The sequence below is a fragment of the Schistocerca cancellata genome, chromosome 12 (assembly GCF_023864275.1).
Source record: "Schistocerca cancellata isolate TAMUIC-IGC-003103 chromosome 12, iqSchCanc2.1, whole genome shotgun sequence".
Classification (NCBI taxonomy): domain Eukaryota; kingdom Metazoa; phylum Arthropoda; class Insecta; order Orthoptera; family Acrididae; genus Schistocerca; species Schistocerca cancellata.
The window spans coordinates 162750343-162770818 of NC_064637.1; the positions used below are offsets into that span (position 1 = coordinate 162750343).

At 44.0% G+C, this 20476-nt stretch overlaps 1 protein-coding gene and 1 non-coding gene across 2 annotated transcripts in view; one reads left to right on the forward strand and one right to left on the reverse strand.

Annotated features, from left to right (window-relative positions):
- LOC126109617 (protein AAR2 homolog) overlaps positions 1–17626 on the forward strand; it is a 111484-nt gene extending 93858 nt beyond the window's left edge. Inside the window, exons 6-7 of the mRNA XM_049914660.1 lie at positions 12968–13142; positions 17315–17626. Coding sequence (XP_049770617.1) covers positions 12968–13142; positions 17315–17548 — 409 coding nt within the window. The 3' untranslated portion in view covers positions 17549–17626. The remainder of the gene's footprint in view (positions 1–12967; positions 13143–17314) is intronic.
- Positions 7077–7151, reverse strand: Trnas-cga (transfer RNA serine (anticodon CGA)). The gene has a single exon. It is a non-coding gene; the product is annotated as a tRNA-Ser (tRNA).
- Positions 17627–20476: the final 2850 nt, after the last annotated feature.

Sequence of the window (20476 nt, forward strand, 5' to 3'; positions counted from 1 at the left end):
ATCAATATACAATTGTAGCTGTACTCACTGTTGCAGTCTGTCTGGTTTATTTTCTGTAAAAAGTAGATTATCTAGGCACATCATAGAGGAAAAAACTGAGGTATGTAATGAAACTCTTTTTTCGTTTGATTGCAGGAACGTGTCCATAATCTTGCAACACCCAGAAAGCACTGTGTCACAGTACCGCAGTGTGCACTTCATTAGTGGACCGGTTGCTCTGACAGCACGCTACAGTTCTGTGGCACGGGGCGTTTGGGTGTCGCAAGATCACAGACGGGTACAAAAAAAAAAGAAAAAAAAAAAATTGATTACGCAACTTTACTTTTTAAAGGTATTTATTAAAACTTAATGACTGCCCTCTATAATTCCACTATGCAGTAAAAAATCTCGTGCATAAATGTGTCAGACTGCTCGAGGTGGAACGAGCAAATATTTTTGTAGTTTAATGATGACGATAGTGTCATCTTGTGCAAAATATATTTGAATCTTCAGGTGAGAACTACTCGGGAGTATTTCATCGTCAGGAAAAACAGACCTGGCATTCTGTGGATTGAAGTGTGAAATGTTAGAGCTCTTAATTAGGAAAAGATAGATTGTTACTCACTGTAAAGGTGACACCTCGAGTTGCAGACGGGCTCGGTGAAAACGCACTCGACACGTAGCTTTCGGCCGAAGCCTTCGGTAAAGGAAATACACGCGCATTCGTTCAAACGAGCGAGGACACCTCGCACACGTGTGACCGCCATATCTGGCAGCTCGGACCGGAATGCGGCAGTCCGGAGGGGAAGGGGTAGCAGGGTACAGGTGGGAGGAGAGAAGAGCACTGTCCGGCGGATCGTGCAGGAACTAGACTGCCGACAGGTGCGGCGTCGGGAGGTTGTGGGGCACGGAGCTGGGGAAAAGAGGAGAGGAATGGGGAAGGATGCGTTGACAGAGGCTGAGAGATTATAGGTCAGAGGGGTCGGAAACTGTTGGATGGAGGGCGTGGGGACAGGAGGTTGCTGTAGGTTAAGTCCAGGATACATTTGGGAGCAGAGAATGTGTCTTAAGAATAACTCCCGTCTGCGCAGTTCGGAAAAGCGGGTGACGGAGAGGAGGTCCCAGGTGGCTCGGGTGGTGAAGCGGCCATCGAAACCGAGCACATTACGTTCGCAGCAAGTCGTGCCACGGGGTGGTCTAGATTGCTCTCTGCCACAGTTAGGCCTTTCGTCCCGGTGGGCGCCCGGTTGCTGCTCGTACCGATATAAAAAGCTGTGCAGTGATTGCAACAGTGTTAGTATATGACGCGGCTGCTCTCACAGGTGGCCCACCTTCTGATAGGATAGGCCTGTCACAGGGCAGGAATAGGTAGTGCTGAGAGGGTGGTCTGGGCTTGTCTCGCACCAGGGTCTTCCACAGGGGTTCGTATTGAGAGTGGCCCAGGGGTGGACTAGGATGTTGTGGAGGCTGTGTGAGTAACGGAACACCACTTTAGTAGGAGGGGCGGGACGGATCTCGAGTAGGATGTACCTAATTTCAGGGCACGATGATAGGTAATCGGAGCCCTGATGGTGGATGCAGTTCAGTTTTTCCAGTCTGGGGTGATATTGGGTGACGGGGGCACTCTTTTGTGCAGCTGGTTCTGGGGAATGGTGGAGGATTGGTGACGTGAGAGGAAATGGCACGGAAATCTGTTTGTGGCCTGTGTCTGGGAGTTAGTGCCTGTGAAGGTCTCAGTGAGATCCTTAGCGTACCGAGTGAGGGAGTTCTGTCCACTCGAGATATGCTGTCCCCGAGTGGCCGGGCTGTACGGGAGGGATTTTTATTGTGTGGAGGGGTTGACAGTTGTCAAAATGCGAGTAGTGTCGGTGCTTGGTGGGTTTAACGTGGACAGAGGTACGGACGGAGTCATCGGAGAGGAGGTGGTCGATGTCCGGGCAGGTGGCACGCTGGGTCGAGGAGGACCGGGTGAAGAAGTTGGGAGATAAGGTCTCGGGTTTTGAAGGAATGAGGACAGGGTGTCTTACCCCTGAATCCAGATTGTGAAGATATCGTTAATGAACCTGAACTGGGCAAGGGTATGGCATTTTGAGTGATGCGATTTAATCTACAGTACCTGTTACACATATATGTAGGATGGTCAAATGTGTAAATAACTTGAGCATGTGAAGCAAAGTTCCTCAACAAAAGTGCCTTCTCACATTTGTGTAGCAGTTCTTACCAGATAATGTTCCAGTATACTCTATGTGGTGTACAGTTAAGCCTTACTTTCCAGTTGTCAAAGAGTGCTTCTGTTGTCTACGATTTTGTCATCTAAGCCTTCAGTGCCGATTAGAAGTTCATCGTAATACGTGTGGAAGTGACCACGAAGCAACTCTGTATGTGAGCCAAAATACTTGGTTTGTGCAATGCGAAGATCACACGTTGAGAGAGACGTGTAGTCCATTGTATCTGAAACAGCAGGAGGTTAAACAGACTAAAGCTGTCCTCGACGTTTCATTCGTGGAAACTGAGGAATATGTAAATCACAGATCGTACACTACAGTGGCAGGAAATTTCAGCAGCACAGATTTGTGATAATTATTCATCCTAATACACTCCTGGAAATTGAAATAAGAACACCGTGAATTCATTGTCCCAGGAAGGGGAAACTTTATTGACACATTCCTGGGGTCAGATACATCACATGATCACACTGACAGAACCACAGGCAACAGAGCATGCACAATGTCGGCACTAGTACAGTGTATATTCACCTTTCGCAGCAATGCAGGCTGCTATTCTCCCATGGAGACGATCGTAGAGATGCTGGATGTAGTCCTGTGGAACGGCTTGCCATGCCATTTCCACCTGGCGCCTCAGTTGGACCAGCGTTCGTGCTGGACGTGCAGACCGCGTGAGACGACGCTTCATCCAGTCCCAAACATGCTCAATGGGGGACAGATCCGGAGATCTTGCTGGCCAGGGTAGTTGACTTACACCTTCTAGAGCACGTTGGGTGGCACGGGATACATGCGGACGTGCATTGTCCTGTTGGAACAGCAAGTTCCCTTGCCGGTCTAGGAATGGTAGAACGATGGGTTCGATGACGGTTTGGATGTACCGTGCACTATTCAGTGTCCCCTCGACGATCACCAGTGGTGTACGGCCAGTGTAGGAGATCGCTCCCCACACCATGATGCCGGGTGTTGGCCCTGTGTGCCTCGGTCGTATGCAGTCCTGATTGTGGCGCTCACCTGCACGGCGCCAAACACGCATACGACCATCATTGGCACCGAGGCAGAAGTGACTCTCATCGCTGAAGACGACACGTCTCCATTCGTCCCTCCATTCACGCCTGTCGCGACACCACTGGCGGCGGGCTGCACGATGTTGGGGCGTGAGCGGAAGACGGCCTAACGGTGTGCGGGACCGTAGCCCAGCTTCATGGAGACGGTTGCGAATGGTCCTCGCCGATACCCCAGGAGCAACAGTGTCCCTAATTTGCTGGGAAGTGGCGGTGCGGTCCCCTACGGCACTGCGTAGGATCCTACGGTCTTGGCGTGCATCCGTGCGTCGCTGCGGTCCGGTTCCAGGTCAACGGGCACGTGCACCTTCCGCCGACCACTGGTGACAACATCGATGTACTGTGGAGACCTCATGCCCCACGTGTTGAGCAATTCGGCGGTACGTCCACCCGGCCTCCCGCATGCCCACTATGCGCCCTCTCTCAAAGTCTGTCAACTGCACATACGGTTCACGTCCACGCTGTCGCGGCATGCTACCAGTGTTAAAGACTGCGATGGAGCTCCGTATGCCACGGCAAACTGGCTGACACTGACGGCGGCGGTGCACAAATGCTGCGCAGCTAGCGCCATTCGACGGCCAACACCGCGGTGCCTGTTGTGTCCGCTGTGCCGTGCGTGTGATCATTGCTTGTACAGCCCTCTCGCAGTGTCCGGAGCAAGTATGGTGGGTCTGACACTCCGGTGTCAATGTGATCTTTTTTCCATTTCCAGGAGTGTAGTATAAAACCTTCAAAACCTGTGCTGATTCCTAACCCATCACTGTTTCCGAGCTGCTATTTCCTAGTAATCAGACATGTGTGTTCAACTTCCTGAAAAAGGTGGGAGGGGGCAAGAACACAGCACTGATTGAAAGGCTATGTCTGGAACATAAAATTTGATAACACAGTTGACCTCTTCTAATAACAATAATATAGAGCATGCAGGCATCTAAAATATGGTTTCCTCAATTTTATACAGGATGTAAAATATGGACCAGAAACAGACAGAAGCATCTTTCCATTTCAAGATGGCCCTTAATATACTACGATGGAATGCGGGGTCAGCTATCTCGAACAAGGAAACTCTGGAAAAGGAAATGAATAACAATGTAGCCATTAAGCTCTGTGAAATATGGTTTAAGGGGGAACAACAGGATGACGGACAAAAATATCACTCAAATTCATTATTGTTTTTCTCTGTACTGGAATGTAGTAGACAAATGAGGGTCACTGCAATGAATAAAGCATACATTCAAGTTTTATTGATATTTTTATTGAAAAATATTAATATCTTCACTGTCTGATTGGGATTTTCCCGAGGCAGCTCTGAAAGGAGATAGATCGATGTTTGTTGCTGTAACTCAGGTTGTGGTTATCTGAAACATGAAATTAACATATCACCCGGATCCTTACAGATGTAATTTTAGTTCATCATAGGGATTTTAAAAAATATAAAAAACTGCAAAATTATAGATATTTGAAAAAAATGGCCATTTTTGGACCCCTCTGTTTGGCTGACAAAAATACTAAACATCGACATAAAAAAAATCGAATACGATGAACTGAAGAGAATTCAATTTTCTTCAAGGAAGAACAAAAATCACTAAAATCAAATGAATATTGTAGTGTGGGTGACAACCACCATGCTGAAAAACATGGTTTTGAGAAAACACGTTTAAAGTTTGACAAGTGTTTATTTGAGGGACATAGCTTGAAACCATCGATGCCAAGTCCATAATAACTATCGCCCCAGCTAGTGGATGGCCGCTTTCTGCTACTTTGACCTGATAAGTGCTCATTTTCTACCTCAAAGTGCTTATCATTGCTGAGCACATTGCTAGTGGCATCTCTGTGTTTACAGAAACAATGCATTTCATTGCCAATATTGATTTGAAGGGCATTTGGCACGTGCATTAATGCAGTGTGGCCTACACTGAATAGACGTATGGCCAAATTTGAAGCAGTGTTCACCATTTCCTTCATCTGAATGTTATTTTAGGAGCATATCTCCAGGTGATGCTATTGAAACTCGCATTCACATTTTGAGTAAAACCGCCTGAACAACACCCATGTAAATAAGGTTTACTCAAATCTGTATAAATAGGGGTGATGACATCGATAACAACTTGTTGCAATAGTGTTTCATATTGTGTATGCTTGGCTTCAAATACTCACAAAATCATTACTTTTTGGAGTTTCCGATAATATTTTAGGGAATAATTCTTCAGTGTATGTCACACTGTCATTCCCCCATAAGCCACAAATGCCAGTTCGTTTCAAAGGATTCAGTTTAGTATAGTCAGATAGACCAAATACTAAAGCAGAAGCAGGACTGTTAATTAAGGACACCATCATATGCAATGAAACTCATGTAAACTTCAGTGACTTGGCTTTTCAAGTGGCAGCTGCAGAAATAGAAGCAAGTAGCACTTCTCTATTATGTCCATATTTATAAATCACCATAGACTACAACCAGTAACGATTCCCGGCATCAGCTGTTTACAGAACTCCATCCCCCCTTTCTTATCTGTGGGGATTTCAACTGTCATCACAGTTCTTGGCACCAAGTCAGTGACCCACACTGTTGTCGTCTCATTAGTGGAATCATTGTGAGTGATGGCTCTCCGACACTGCTACTTTCCTCTTATAAATGATCATCTGCAATGGACTTTTCCCCATTAAAATAGTATTGGACCTAGAGATAAGTATGAGAAGGATGTATTATTCTAGGTTGTATACAACCCGGGACAACTGAGAGATCCTGGGATTTTTTTTCATCCTGCAGAAAACTCGGGAATTTTTTAGAATTTCTGCTATGGTTGCAGGTTTGAATCCTGCCTTGGGCGTGGATGTGTGTGATGTCCTTAGGTTAGTTAGGTTTAAGTAGTTCTAAGTTCTAGGGTACTGATGAACTCAGATGTTAAGTTCCATAGTGCTCAGAGCCTTTTTAGAATTCCTGGAATTTTTTTGTTTTAGTTTTCAGTTAAATTTTTGTAATTTTGACTAGTAAGAATCAATACTCTAACTCACTACTGCAGAATAATACTGGAGCAATAAAACATGAACAAGAGGAAACAAAATAAAACTTAAGTTGGAAAGGAAATGCGCCATATGCAACAACAAAAAACAGTGCTCATACAAGCGTCTGCCGACAGCAAAATGTGCCAAAGGCTTTAGGAAGACTACGCAATGCTTCATAACAACAAATTGCCTCCGATGAGTGTGACTTCACAGCTATTTACATAAGATTCGTTTGAGCAGTTGTGAGCGGGCTTATGTGTACGCGCAGTTGAGTTGCGCATGTGTAGTACTTTCTCCTGCTTATGGCTACAGAACTGTGGCTGTTAGCAGCAAGATGCTACCCGGAAAAATTTTACTGGTGTGCGCAAGCTACCAGATTCACTAGGGACAAACTGGGGTATCTGCCACGGGCAGCAATTTCAGGTGGGGAGGCGGGGAGTGCCAAATTCATATTCTTGAGGAAAAAAACCTTGTCTCAGAAAACACCTAGTATCCAGCACATGTTGGTCTATCAATTATTCATACTCTTTTGAAACACATCCCTGCTGGTTTTTGAACTAATTCCAAGTTTATATCTGGATGAATCATAAGTTGATTTTTGGATGCGTGCATTGTGTATGTCATGTGTCTGCCAGACGAATCCCCGTCGCATCCAGAAATAAACTTTCCTGCAGACAGAAACGGACGGGGCTATACAAACTGAGCAGAATAAAGCCAAACGGTTGAATGCCAATCGCTGTTTGTTTATGTGGTTGACTGGGTTTGCGAATGATCAGTGTTGTTATGAAACTTCCTGGCAGATTAAAACTGTGTGCCGGACCGAGACTCGAACTCGGGACCTTTGCCTTTCGCGGGCAAGTGCTCTACCAACTGAGCTACCCGAGCACGACTCACGCCCCGTCCTCACAGCTTTACTTCTGCCAGTACCTCGCCTCCTACCTTCCAAACTCTACAGAAGCTCTCCTACATCTACATCTACATTTATACTCCGCAAGCCACCCAACGGTGTGTGGCGGAGGGCTCTTTACGTGCCACTGTCATTATCTCCCTTTCCTGTTCCAGTCGCGTATGGTTCGCGGGAAGAACGACTGTCTGAAAGCCTCTGTGCGCGCTCTAATCTCTCTAATTTTACATTCGTGATCTCCTTGGGAGGTATAAGTAGGGGGAAGCAATATATTCGATACCTCATCCAGAAACGCACCCTCTCGAAACCTGGCGAGCAAGCTACACCGCGATGCAGAGCGCCTCTCTTGCAGAGTCTGCCACTTGAGTTTGTTAAACATCTCCGTAACGCTATCACGGTTACCAAATAACCCTGTGACGAAACGCGCCGCTCTTCTTTGGATCTTCTCTATCTCCTCCGTCAACCCGATCTGGTACGGATCCCACACTGATGAGCAATACTCAAGTATAGGTCGAACGAGTGTTTTGTAAGCCACCTCCTTTGTTGATGGACTACATTTTCTAAGGACTCTCCCAATGAATCTCAACCTGGTACCCGCCTTACCAACAATTAATTTTATATGATCATTCCACTTCAAATCGTTCCGCACGCATACTCCCAGATATTTTACAGAAGTAACTGCTACCAGTGTTTGTTCCGCTATCATATAATCATACAATAAAGGATCCTTCTTTCTATGTATTCGCAATACATTACATTTGTCTATGTTAAGGGTCAGTTGCCACTCCCTGCACCAAGTGCCTATCCGCTGCAGATCTTCCTGCATTTCGCTACAATTTTCTAATGCTGCAACTTCTCTGTATACTACAGCATCATCCGCGAAAAGCCGCATGGAACTTCCGACACTATCTACTAGGTCATTTATATATATTGTGAAAAGCAATGGTCCCATAACACTCCCACTCTCCTGCGAAAGGAGACGAGGTCCTGGCAGAAGTAAAGCTGTGAGGACGGGGCGTGAGTCGTGCTTGAGTAGCACAGATGGTAGAGCACTTGCCCGCAAAAGGCAAAGGTCCCAAGTTCGAGTCTCGGTCCGGCACACAGTTTTAATCTGCCAGGAAGTTTCATATCAGCGCACATTCCGCTGCAGAGTGAAAATCTCATTCTGTAAGCGTTGTTATAATTACCAGCAAAATCCTTAGATTCAGACTACCAGATTGGAAATAAATAAATAACAGGTAAGAAAGATTATGTATTATCTTCTCGGTGAGAGAATTTTTGGCCAGACAGTTACACTAGTAACACTGTACACTAGTTAGTTGTACAGTCCCTGGTAGCAGCCACCTAAGTTCTATTCTGGGTGAAGCACGGAAAACGCGTTGTACGAGCAGGTAATAATGCCTAACTGCAGAACAAACACGGGATAACTAAACGGTTGACTGTGGCAGGGTTAGTGAAATTAACCAGAGGATAAGTTTTGACACAGAGATCACATAAATGAGCTATGACTGGCTTACAAAAGCGCATCGCAATCTCTATTTCAATGCTAAGGAAAGTAATTTATACTTTTCGTAATACAAAAATATGCAGCGTTCATGTTGCAGCACATCAAAGATCTTTCTAAAACATTTCTTTTTTATATTATTTTTATTTCGTATTTTTAGTTTCATTTTCTAAAGGGCCGGGGAATTCTGCGCTGTTGTATAAAACCGTAACCGTTCAAAGGATTGATAAGTTTTACAGTTCCAAGGAAATGTATACTGTCAGTTAACGTGGAAAAATGTATTTTCACCCGGAAGAATGTGTATTTTTAACTGGGAAAAATTTAGGATTTTTTCTCCTTGTCTGTGTATACAACCTGTATTCAAACAGCCCATGGAAAATAAAGGATACCTACTGAAAGAGAGATCTCTCTCCGAAAACAGAATGTGGCGTGAATGACAAGGGAAGCTTACTCTGCGCTTATGTCACTCGTAGATATATCAGGCCACATCTCTAACCTTTATAGTGGAACTGTGAACGTTCCAGAGTTGTAGCTAAATAAAGGTTAGCACTATCTACGAGGCTTGGTTTTTTAAGTAAGTACTGTTTTGCCACACCGTGGCCGCAGCACTGCAATCGGTATTTTGCGCATGCGCACAGGGTATCTACATCTGTTGTCTAGATGCCATTACAGTTCGCTTCTTCTTTATTTACTTTGTGTACTTACTGTTTAAGATGCCTCCGATAATCGTGAGTCCCACCGAATGTGAAGTACGGGCTGTTATAAGATTGCTTGGTGCTAAAGGCCTAAAAGCGGTCGATATTCATCGTGAGATCGCACGGTTTACAGAGAAAACATTATGAGTGATGGAATGGTAAGAAAGTGGGTGAGAGCATTTAAAGATGGCCGCACAGATGTGCACGATGAACAACGGAGTGGGTGTCGTTTGGTCGTTAATGAAAGTTTGGTGCATGAAGTGGACAATAAGGTGGGAGAAAACAGACACTTTACGATTTCCTCCTTGCAGGATAACTTTCCTAATGTTTCTCGTAGTGTTTTGTATGGCATTGTGACCGAGCATTTGAAGTACAGAAAATTGTGCGCGCGTTGGGTACTGAAAATGTTGACGGATGTGCACAAAACCAAACGTTTAGACTGTGCATTGACTTTCCTCGAGCAGTACCACGACAACGGTGATGATTTCTTAAGCCATATTGTTACGGGCGATGAAACACGGGTGGCCTACGTCACACCAGAATCAAAGCAACAGTCCGTGGAATGGCGGCATTCAGATTCACCCAGAAAAGTGAAGTTTAAGCAAACAATTTCTGCCGGTAAAATCGTGTGCACAGTTTTTTGGGACACAAAAGGAGCATTGCTTGTGGAATTTCTGCCTCGTAATGAGACAATCAATGCAGCAGCTTACTGTAAGACATTGCACAATCTGTGCCATTCAGTTCAGAGCAAAAGACGTGGCAAGTTGAGCGAGGGCATCGTTTTGCTGCAAGACAATGCCCGTCCGCATGTGGCGAATCAGATCAAAGATCTCATCACATCTTTCCGGTGGGAAACTCTAGATCATCTTCCGTACAGCCCCGATCTTGCGGCCAGTGACTACCATCTGTTCCTGCACTCAAAGAAACACCTGGGCGGTCGGCATCTTGAAGACGGTGACGAAGTCAAAACAGTGGTGATGCAGTGGTTAATAACTCAGGCGGCACACTTCTATGAGGAGGGTATTCAAAAACTGGTACAACGTTGCTACAAGTGCCTCAGTATTGACGGAAATTATGTAGAAAAGTAGATTAAGGTACAGGCTTTTATGTAAAAATAAAATTATTGAGATATCTTAGCACGTCTTTAATTTCAAAATGGTACTTACTTAAAAAACATGCCTCGTAAATAATGTAGGCTTACCCCAAGAAGCCATCCTAACTCCCTGGTTATACATAATTTATTCTAGTGATTTCAAAGAAATTATTCTTCCAAATGTTCACAAGATGACATGTGTCTGGGAATGTAGTTCAATTCCAGACTCAGTTGGATTCCTCACATTAATTCCATTATAAATACTTGTCTCCCATTCATGAACATCAGCAGATTTTTAACCAGAGTTTGGTGGGATGTGAACACTAATGTTCTGTTGACCATATATAGTACATTAATTAGGAGCAGTTGCACTGTGTATGGGAATGCCAGCATCAAACATACCTGTAAATTGTATCATATGGCGGTCTCGTGTGAAATTTGTGACTGGACCGAGGACTTTTTGGTAGGGAGGGTGCGCCACGTTATCTCGGATGCAGAGTCATCGTCAGATGTAGAAGTAACTGCCTGTGTGCCTCAGGGAAGTGTGTTGGGACCAATTCTGTTCATATTGTATAATAATGACCTTGCATACAATATTAATAATACCCTCAGACTTTCTGCAGACGATGCAGTCATCTATAATGAATTACTGTCTGAAAGAAGGTACATAAATATTCAATCATATCCTGACAAGATTTCAAAGTGTTGCAAAGATTGGAAACGTGCTTCAAATATTCAGAAATGTAAAAGTGTGCACTTTGCAAAACAAAAAACCGTAGGATCCTATGACTATAATATCAACAGGTCACAGTTGGAATTGGCCAACTCGTAGAAATACCTGGGTGCAGCACTTTGTAGGGATGTGAAGTGGAATGACCACGTAGGCTCAGGTGTGGGTAAAGCAGGTGGTAGACTTTGGTTTATTGGTAGAATACTGGGGACGCGCAATCAGTCTACAAAGAATAGTGCTTACAAATCACTTGTGTGACTGTTTCTAGAATATTGCTCAAGTGTGTGGGACCCGTACCAAATAGGACCAACAGAGGATATTGAACGTATACGGAGAAGGCAACGAAATGGTCACAGGTGTGTTTGATCTGTGGGAGATTGTAACAGTGATGCCGAAGAAACTGCACTGGCAGACTCTCGAAGATAGATGTAAACTGTCCCGAGAAAGTCTACTGACAATGTTTAGAGAGCCAGCTTTAAATGATGACTCGAGGGATGTGATACGACCACCTACGTCCACTCGCATGGGGATTGTGAGGTTAAGTTTAGAGTAATTACAGCATGCGCAGAGGCAGTCAGTCAGTCATTCTTCTTCTGCTCCGTGCATGAATGGAACGAGAAGAAACCTTAATAACTGGTAGAATGGGACATACCCTCTGCTGTGCAGTTCACAGTGGTTTGCAGAGTATAGATGTAAGTGTAGGCATTGAAGCCACCAGAGGTACTGCGAATGATGCACAAAGCTCTCACACACCTGGACACTGACCAGATGCAGAGCAGCACATCATAGAAGAAGAAGAAAAGATGTGGTGCTTGGGTGGCTTTGTGGATTATTTTGCTGTTTGCCCCATAGCTGATGGCATATCCAGTAGTGAAATGTATTCATTGGATTCAAATGGAAGGACTTCAGAGAGTATTAGACAACCGACTGTAAGTAATATTCTCTGTGGCTTCACTGTTTTACTATATAATCAAATCCCTGCATAACGCATTTACGTCAGATGTAGCTTATTCAGAAAAACTACCCTGTGTTTAAGTTAGGATGTATCATCACTCTTGTTTTCAATTACTGTGTTAACTAAGTAGAAGAGCACGTTATGTTTTCTGTCTGCTCCTCTAAGAAGCGTATTGCTGGAGTTTTTCCGTATATTATTTGTCTGTTTAAAAATTAAAATACGTCTGAAGTTAAATAGTATCTGTACTCAACTGTTTTTACATCTTAACTGCAACTGCTCACATCACTGCAGGTCGGTGGTGTCCACGTCAAATGTGGCAGTAAAGCTGTCGTTGCCCTGTACTGTCACCAGGTCGATCGTGTGAAATTTATCTTCATTATTGTCCCTAATTATACTCTAGACAGCTTGGCTTCTGCTCCGTGTGAAAAGATGTTGAACGAGATGCCGGCAGAAACTGAAGAATATGTAGTGTAATGTTTACATCACGTTTATTTGTACGATGTATGCAGTACGGTACACTATTCTTTCTAGGTACTTCGTGCAGTTTGCGTCGACAGGCGGAGAAATTTACAAACTTCGTTCACGTCGTGGTCACGGACACGTTTAAACACGGTAGCTCCTTTTTGCCATTCAGTCTCGTATCCACTTCGACCCGTCTCACTGTGCACTTCCGTACGCCCGACTGGTACGTAGGCACCGTTTCACTGCCACGACTCAGTTAGTGGTGGAGATCGAGCTGGTCGTTTGATAGTCTGTCCCGAACGGTCAGATAACAGCTGCCATTGTGACGGCGCGTGCCTCACACCTGTCTGGTGTTGCAGCCCGGACGAGCTGCTGGGCGAGCTACAATTCTGCTTCGTGCTCTTCCTCGTCGGGCACTCGCTGGACGCCTTCGAGCACTGGAAGCGGCTGGTTCGGCTGCTGTGCAGCTGTGTGGACGCGCTCGGCTCGAAGCCGCAGTTCTTCGTCGATTTCATATCTGTCCTGGAAACGCAGGTCAGTGATCTCGAATAACTTGTACTGTACTTTTGTGTCTTCAGGTCCGTTGCACCACTTCGTACAATTCCAGTCAATTTTGTAATTGTAAATGACAGTCACTTACAATCCAGAGATTGAGGCTGTACCGACTTGTCATTAATATGTGTATTACTGTGTACTATAGTAATTTATATAATACACAGTAGAAAATTTATGTTGCTGATACAGTAGTGTCAAAATCAGCTTATACCCTTTGACTTGTATTGATACATACAGGGTGTGATAAGTGTGTCTGAGGACGATGTACTGAACAATATTACATCAGTATTTGCTAATAACTACAGCAAGTAGGTATAGTATGTTTTTAGGTTGGTTTGAACATCCAAGTACATATGGCAAGAGTAAGTCATTTATGGTTATTTCCCCTGTGCAGCAAGTCAGATGTTGAAGTGTAGGCACGTGGACAAAAAATGGTAGTCTATACTGACAGGTGTGGTCAGCGTAGTTGTGCAGAAAACATCAAGTCGTAAAGTTTTGGACGTATTTGTGGGAAGACTGTTCAACAGAAAGAATAAACAGCCATCACACTGATATGTGTACATATTGAGATGCTACGTATAAAAATATCTGCACATACCTATTACAGTATGTATATTTGCATTTTTTATTACATATGCTTGTCAGTGATAAATTCCTCCGAACAATAACAACGTTTAGCTGTTGAATAGTTTTTATTCTTTATTCAGTTTATCCCTTTCCAGTTTTATTGTAAACTTTCATAGCCATATAATAAGGAGTACACTCAAACAACTTGAGCCTATGGTATAATGATCAGTTCATTATTACCTTGCTGTCTCAGTAAAGCTTCTCTTCTGGAACTCAAACTGAAGCACCTGGATAGCTTACAATTCTGACAGTAACAACTGTGGTTTCATTTAGACAGATCAGCATATGACATGGCATCAATGTCCTCTTCTCATGTGGTTTCCTCTAACTTTGTCTTCAAATCTTGCTCGGTGCTATTTATATTACGAGAAACAGGGCTTCGGCTGCCTTGTGGGCTTCGGAATAAAGCAGTGGTAAAGGTGGAAAACTTGTTCCGGACTGGGACTCGAACCCGGATGCTCTGCTCTTCGCTAAGTCCCGCAGTGGTTCAGAAGATGTGGTGCTATTTTCTTGGAGGTCTGCAAATTTGTGGACATTGAAACAAATTGTTCAACATCTTCCTGTTCCAGTGATTGTTTACTAATCAAATCAGTATGGTGCCTTACTATTACTGTAGATAAATGCTTTAGGATTTTGTGACAGTATCTGACCTTTCTTGCATTATTTTGCGTGTCTCGATAATGTTGAATAACTTACTGTCGATCTACAGGAGACCATAAAAATTGTAACTTGGTGCAGATAGAACTACCTGAACGTGCAGGTGAACACTGAACACTGTTCAGTACGTATGTTACTGATGTATACAAACATACACAGAGCACCAAAACACCACCACCTAATTAAAATGTTCGTATGAAAAACGTGTTCACAGGGTTTGCCAGAGGCTGCAGATGGTTGCTGTGTTGTGCCACTTCTGCAAAGATAAATTTACCCTATATTTTACTTTCATAATTTTTGCATTATAGTAAAAATATTCTTCAGTGGAAAGACCCTTTCAAATGAGTAGAAAATTTTGTAAAACTTTATAGTCAGTCACATCATTTTCGTTTAACACAGCACTGTAGTTCTAAACAGTATTATGAATATTTAGATATCTTCAGCTGCAGTTACGTAGTGTGTCTTTACATCATTTTCTATATTGCTGGATGGGTAGTCTATTTCATATATACCGTACGTATGTGGCAGTGGCTGACAACAGTTCCAAACCGTCTGGTCCTGTGGAAGTTCACACGAGAGAAGTTTGACCTTATTGTAAAATTGTGTTCAATGGTGTGAGCCAAGAACAAAGGACATAAATTTTTATCTGTGGGACATCCACAACTGTTCTGGACCGTCTTCATGATAAACAAATTTGTCATAGTTGTAAAAAGCTTTTTATTGACTGAAGTCTTAAAAGTTGCTGTCATGTAAGACTCACGTTAATAAAAGCATTTTAAAACTTGTGACATACCTAGTCGTATTTCAGCTTGTAGTTCCTCAGTAGCATTGATCACAGTGAAAAATTGGTTGTAAATATGGGTGGGTACAGCACTATCTACATCCAATAACGTGGTCAACACCCACACATTTGGTTTCACAGGTTTTACTTCCATAAATTCCAGACCTCCCTCACTGGAGGAAGAAGGTTTAAGTTTACTCCCATAAATATGATTGCAAATTGAATTTTTAATCATATATTGTTTATAGTTATGGCAAGTCTGTGTCTTAATTATGTAATTAAGTCCCGTTTACCAGGTATGCACATACTAACAATTGTACAACAGTCTCACACTGATGAACTATACACGAGTCACATTTATATCGTAATTGGCAGGCAGTCATAGTCCTACTTCACTGTCTGTATTCTTATTCATCACAACACATCATTGCACTGTTACATTATTATTATTATTATTATTAGGATTATTATTTTGATTGACACAGGTTCCACACTTCAAATCTTGGAACGGGTTGGCTTCAAAAATGACGTCAGGCCCATTGTTTACATTTGCAGAAATGGCTGCTAAAATTCCACGTTGTTAAGAGCATAATTTTGATAATTTACAATAAGAATTTTACACCTCAAATTAATTGAATAGTGTAGGAAAATTGGTTTTAGTCTGGACCTTATGTTACAATAAGAGTTTCGACTGAAATAAATCTTCTTGATGATGAAAAATGCAAAAATAGCTGTATAAACTATACCGTACATAAAAGTGTTAATTACCTGCAAACTAATTAAGTGTTGATGTTCCTACCATGTTTTGAAAATCAGCTAGATGGATAGTTTAAGGATTTATGCAGGTTATAACTGTTCAAATTAATTAGGAAATTATTCAGACTTACGTAATTTAGCAAAGTTGGTCCTGGTCTTATACTCAGAATTACGGAATGACAGCTTTATCTTAATGCACATATCTCATAACACTAATGATAAAGAAACATTTAAGGAGGCAAACACAAAACAAAATGAGGGAAATGAGTCCCAGCTTGCTTTGCTACAAACTGTACAGATATTTTTTACCATTAGAAATAAAGGACCTGAGGATGATAGCCAGTTTAATTAGTAGACTGTATTTTAAATAGAAAAGTGGTTTTAATTCATTATAAGACACAGAAATCTCATTTATAATGCAGGTAGTAAATAGAGGTATTGGACCTCATATACATTCACACTAGTCATTTATGAAGTCAGTAATATTTCCACCCTCTTTCTCAAACATTGTGCCCTTAAGCTTGCTCACTGGTTTGGCAGTAGTATCTCTTACTGCCATCCAAAAGTCCTATGTTCTTGGTTTGATCCCTACCTCTGCTTAAATTTTGAATTTAAAAAAAATCATCAGTTATGGTGGACAAACTTTTGGTATAAGGAGTCAATCTCATTCTGCCAACAATTTTGCCACTCCATTTTGGATACCTGAGAAGGGTTTCTGCCTGACCTGTGGAAACACACTGTGTCTCTTTAACGCAGTATTTTACATTGCCTCCTGCAAGACAGCAATCCGTGCCAATTGTTTCGAACGGTATAGCATAGTTGACGAAAGTTCTGAAAGTAGCACCCACCCCTCTAAGTCGCCAGTATGCGTGGGGGGGCTGTTACGTACCCATCTGGGTAAGCCTACTAGCAACACAGGAATCACACTCCTGGTACGTGAGCTGTCACTGCCTCACATATGCCTCTGCTGCTACTTCCACTTTCTCGGTATTCCCCACCTTGGCCATCCCCTAGCAGGTAGGCTTTCGCTGAATACTGCGCTGTATACCACAAATGGGAAGCGACCAGCGTAGCCAACCTATGCAGTAGGATGTGTACTATAAATCAACATAAACCACCACCTTCCAGAGCCTACAGTTCCCAAGATATATTTTTGTAACCGAACAATTGACCTGCAGAAATTATTTGTGCAGTAAATAAAAATTAACATTTTTACCCACGCACCTTTTGTATTTGTCTTAAATAAAACCTGTGACTGAAAGCTGACATTCTTCACTTAGTATTGCACGGATAAAATTAGATAAATATTGTGGCTTCCGATCGGATTCAGGTGACGGAGATCCCCGAGGAGTTCCTGGCAGACATCGTAGCCAACAAGAACTTCGTGTACGTGTCACTACGAGAGCTCTTCCGCAATCTGCAGGACACCTGCTGCGAGGCGGACTCGCGGCTCAAGGCGCGTGGCGAGCGCTTGGCGCGTGCTCTCACCGGCCGCCTCGGCTGGGACTTCTCGGAGCTCGAGTTGGAGGAGGATGACGAGGCGCCGGTGGTGGTGGAGCTGTGAGCAGTGAACTGCGACAGATGCTCTGGTGGCGAGAGCCCTCTGCTAGCTCGGCAGTGGCAGCTGACTTTTCCATTCTACATTAGCACATTAGCTGCCACCATTGAATCACTTCATTTCTCGTGTGTAAGATGATAAGTATCACTTGTAAAAAAAAAAAAAAAAAAAAACCACTTGTATAAACCTTTCTCTAATCAAATAAGCAGTTTCTCTTTTATTCTCAAGCATCTGCACGCTTAGTTATGGAGGTTCTTCTGAAAGTAACATCTGTGTTTTCATCTACTTGTACACTGTTAAACACCGTGAAGTGCATGGCAGAGGGTACATCCCACAGTTCCAGTTATCAGGGCATCTTCTCGTCCTTTAACACGCGAAGTGCAGTTAAAATGTTATTCTCAGCTGCACGGTGTCACACGAGGTGGTCTACTTTGCTCTCGGCCACAGTTTGGCGGTGGCCGTTCGCCCTGGTGGAGAGCTAGTTGGTAGTTATACCCCTATAAAAGGTTGTGCAGTGGTTGCACCAGAGCTGGTTAATGACATGCCTGCTTTCACAGGTGCTCAGCCCCTGATGGGAGCAGGATAGTCCTGCAATAGGACTGGAATAGGTAGTGCTGGGTGTGTGGGTTGGAGAGGTCCTGCACCTGGGTCTTCCCGTGGGACATGATGCTTGAGTTATGGGGTTGGGCTTGGGAGAGCCATAGGGATGGACTAGGATGTTGTGAAGGTTGCGTGGGCAAAGGAACACCACTGTAGGAGGGTGGGAAGGATCTGGGATAGGATGTCCTTCACTTCAGGGCACGATGGTAGGTAATCGAAGCCCTGACAAAAGACTTGGTTCAGTTGTTCCATTCCAGGGTGGTACTGGGTGATGAAAGGAGCACTCCTTTGTGGCTGGTTCTTGGGGATGGGGGTTAATGCCTGCAAATAAACTGTCTCCAGGTGGCCAGGCTATATGGAATGGACTTTTTGGTGTAAAAGGGATACAGATGTGGATAGAGGTGCGGATGTAGCCATCATAGAGATGGAGGAGGTCAATGTTTAGAAGGGTAGCACGCTGGGTTGAGGAGGAACAGGTTAAGTGGATGGGAAGGAAAGTGTTGAAGTTGTGAAGGAATGAAGGTAGGGTGTCTTGGCCCTGAGTCCAGATCACAAAGATTCCATCAGTAAACCAGATTTGGCGTTCTGGGAGGCTATGAAGGTCATGTCTAGATGGCCCGTAAACAGGTTGTCATACGAGGGTGCCGTGCAGGGCCTGTGGCTGTGTCACGGATTTGTTTGTATACCTCCCCTTCAAAGGAGAAGTAATTGTGGGTTAGGAAAAAGTTAGTAAGGTGTTTGAAGAATGAGGTAGTGTGTTTGGTGTTAGAAATACATTGGGGAAGGTAGTGTTCAACAGTGGTAGGACTATAGGCATGAGGGATGTTGGTGTATAGGGAGATGGTGTCAACAGTGACGAGTAGGGATCCAGGAGGTAAAGGGGTGGTGGGGATTGGTGGAGAGTCGGTGAAGGAAGTGATTCGTATCATTGATGTGGAATGCTGGCAGTTGGTTGAAGGTGTTGGTCAGTGAGGACTGAAATTCTTTCAATTGGGACAAGATTACCAGCCACTGTGGGATGTCCAATATGGCTGGGTTTGTGGATTTTGGGGAGCATGTAGAAGTATGTGTGTGTGGTGTGCCATGGGGGTGAGGAGGGAAATGGATTCGGGAGAGAGGTTGTGTGGGAAGGGCCTAAGGCTTTTAGCACGGATTGGAGTTTGTGTTGGACTTCTGGGACGGGATCATTCTGACAGAGTTTACAGGTGGAAGACTCAGATAATTGGACTTCTGCTAGGTAGTCACTGCAGTTCACAACAGTGGTGGAACCTATGTCTCCAGGTAGGACCATTAAGTCGGTATTTGTTTTTATGTTATGTGTGGCTATTCTTTCTTCCACTGAAAGGCTAGTATTCTGAGGAATTGGACTGGGGGAGGATGGTGAAGGTAAGTTGAAGGTAAGGAATTCCTGGAAGGTGGCCAACAATGAGTGGTTATGTGCGGGGGTGGATCTTGGTTGGATGGTGGTATGAACTGGGGGGGGGTGTTCAGTGTTAGAATTAGGTTGGAGGGATTGACAGCAAAGAAGTGCTTCCATTGCGGGGATTAGGAGAAAGAGAGTAGGTCTTTGACAACTCCAGCACGGTTAAATTTGTTTGTAGGGCTAAAGGTGAGAAAGTTGGATGGGGCTGAAACTTCTGGGGAGCTGAGGATTTTGGTGGAAAGGTGAACAACAGTGTTATGGGAATGTTTTCATCTCTGGATTTGGGGGAGTGTTGGAAGGGGTTTTGGGGGATGAGGCTGGTTGAAAAGCTCAGCTAGACAGGGGTGGAGGAGGAGGAACACTGCAGGTAGGGTAGGGGTGCCCTGAGGCGGCAGTAGGATGTTAGCAGGTTGGATAACTTAAAGAAGTGGTCTGGAATGGTCCTCCAGATTGTGGAGAGCAAAGGACTCAATTTCAAGGATTGCACAATAGTAATATCTTGTGGGAGGTGGTTCTGAGGTGTCTGTGCATTGGAGATTTGTTTTTGCAGTACTGGGCTTGTGAGGTCCAGGGACTGGCGGAAGCTGAAACGGTGAAGGTCATTGTGAACGAAGTGGTGGAACCCATGGAAAGGAATTTTTATGGTTAGGCTGTTTGGGGTAGATTTCATGGTTTAGGCAAGTTTTAGCCAGGAAATGGGATACTTTTCTGAATTGGTGCAGAAAGATGGAGCAACAGGAATGGTGTAAAGGAAATAGAAATGATACAGAAATGGGCAAAATAGATGTCGACGGTTGTGAGAGGAGCTGGATAAGAGAAAAGATGCATAAAACGTGTTGTGATAAGGGAAGGCGGGGGACCGGGGGGGGGGGGGGGGGGGGGGTTGTTAGGTCGAGAATCACAAGTTCGTG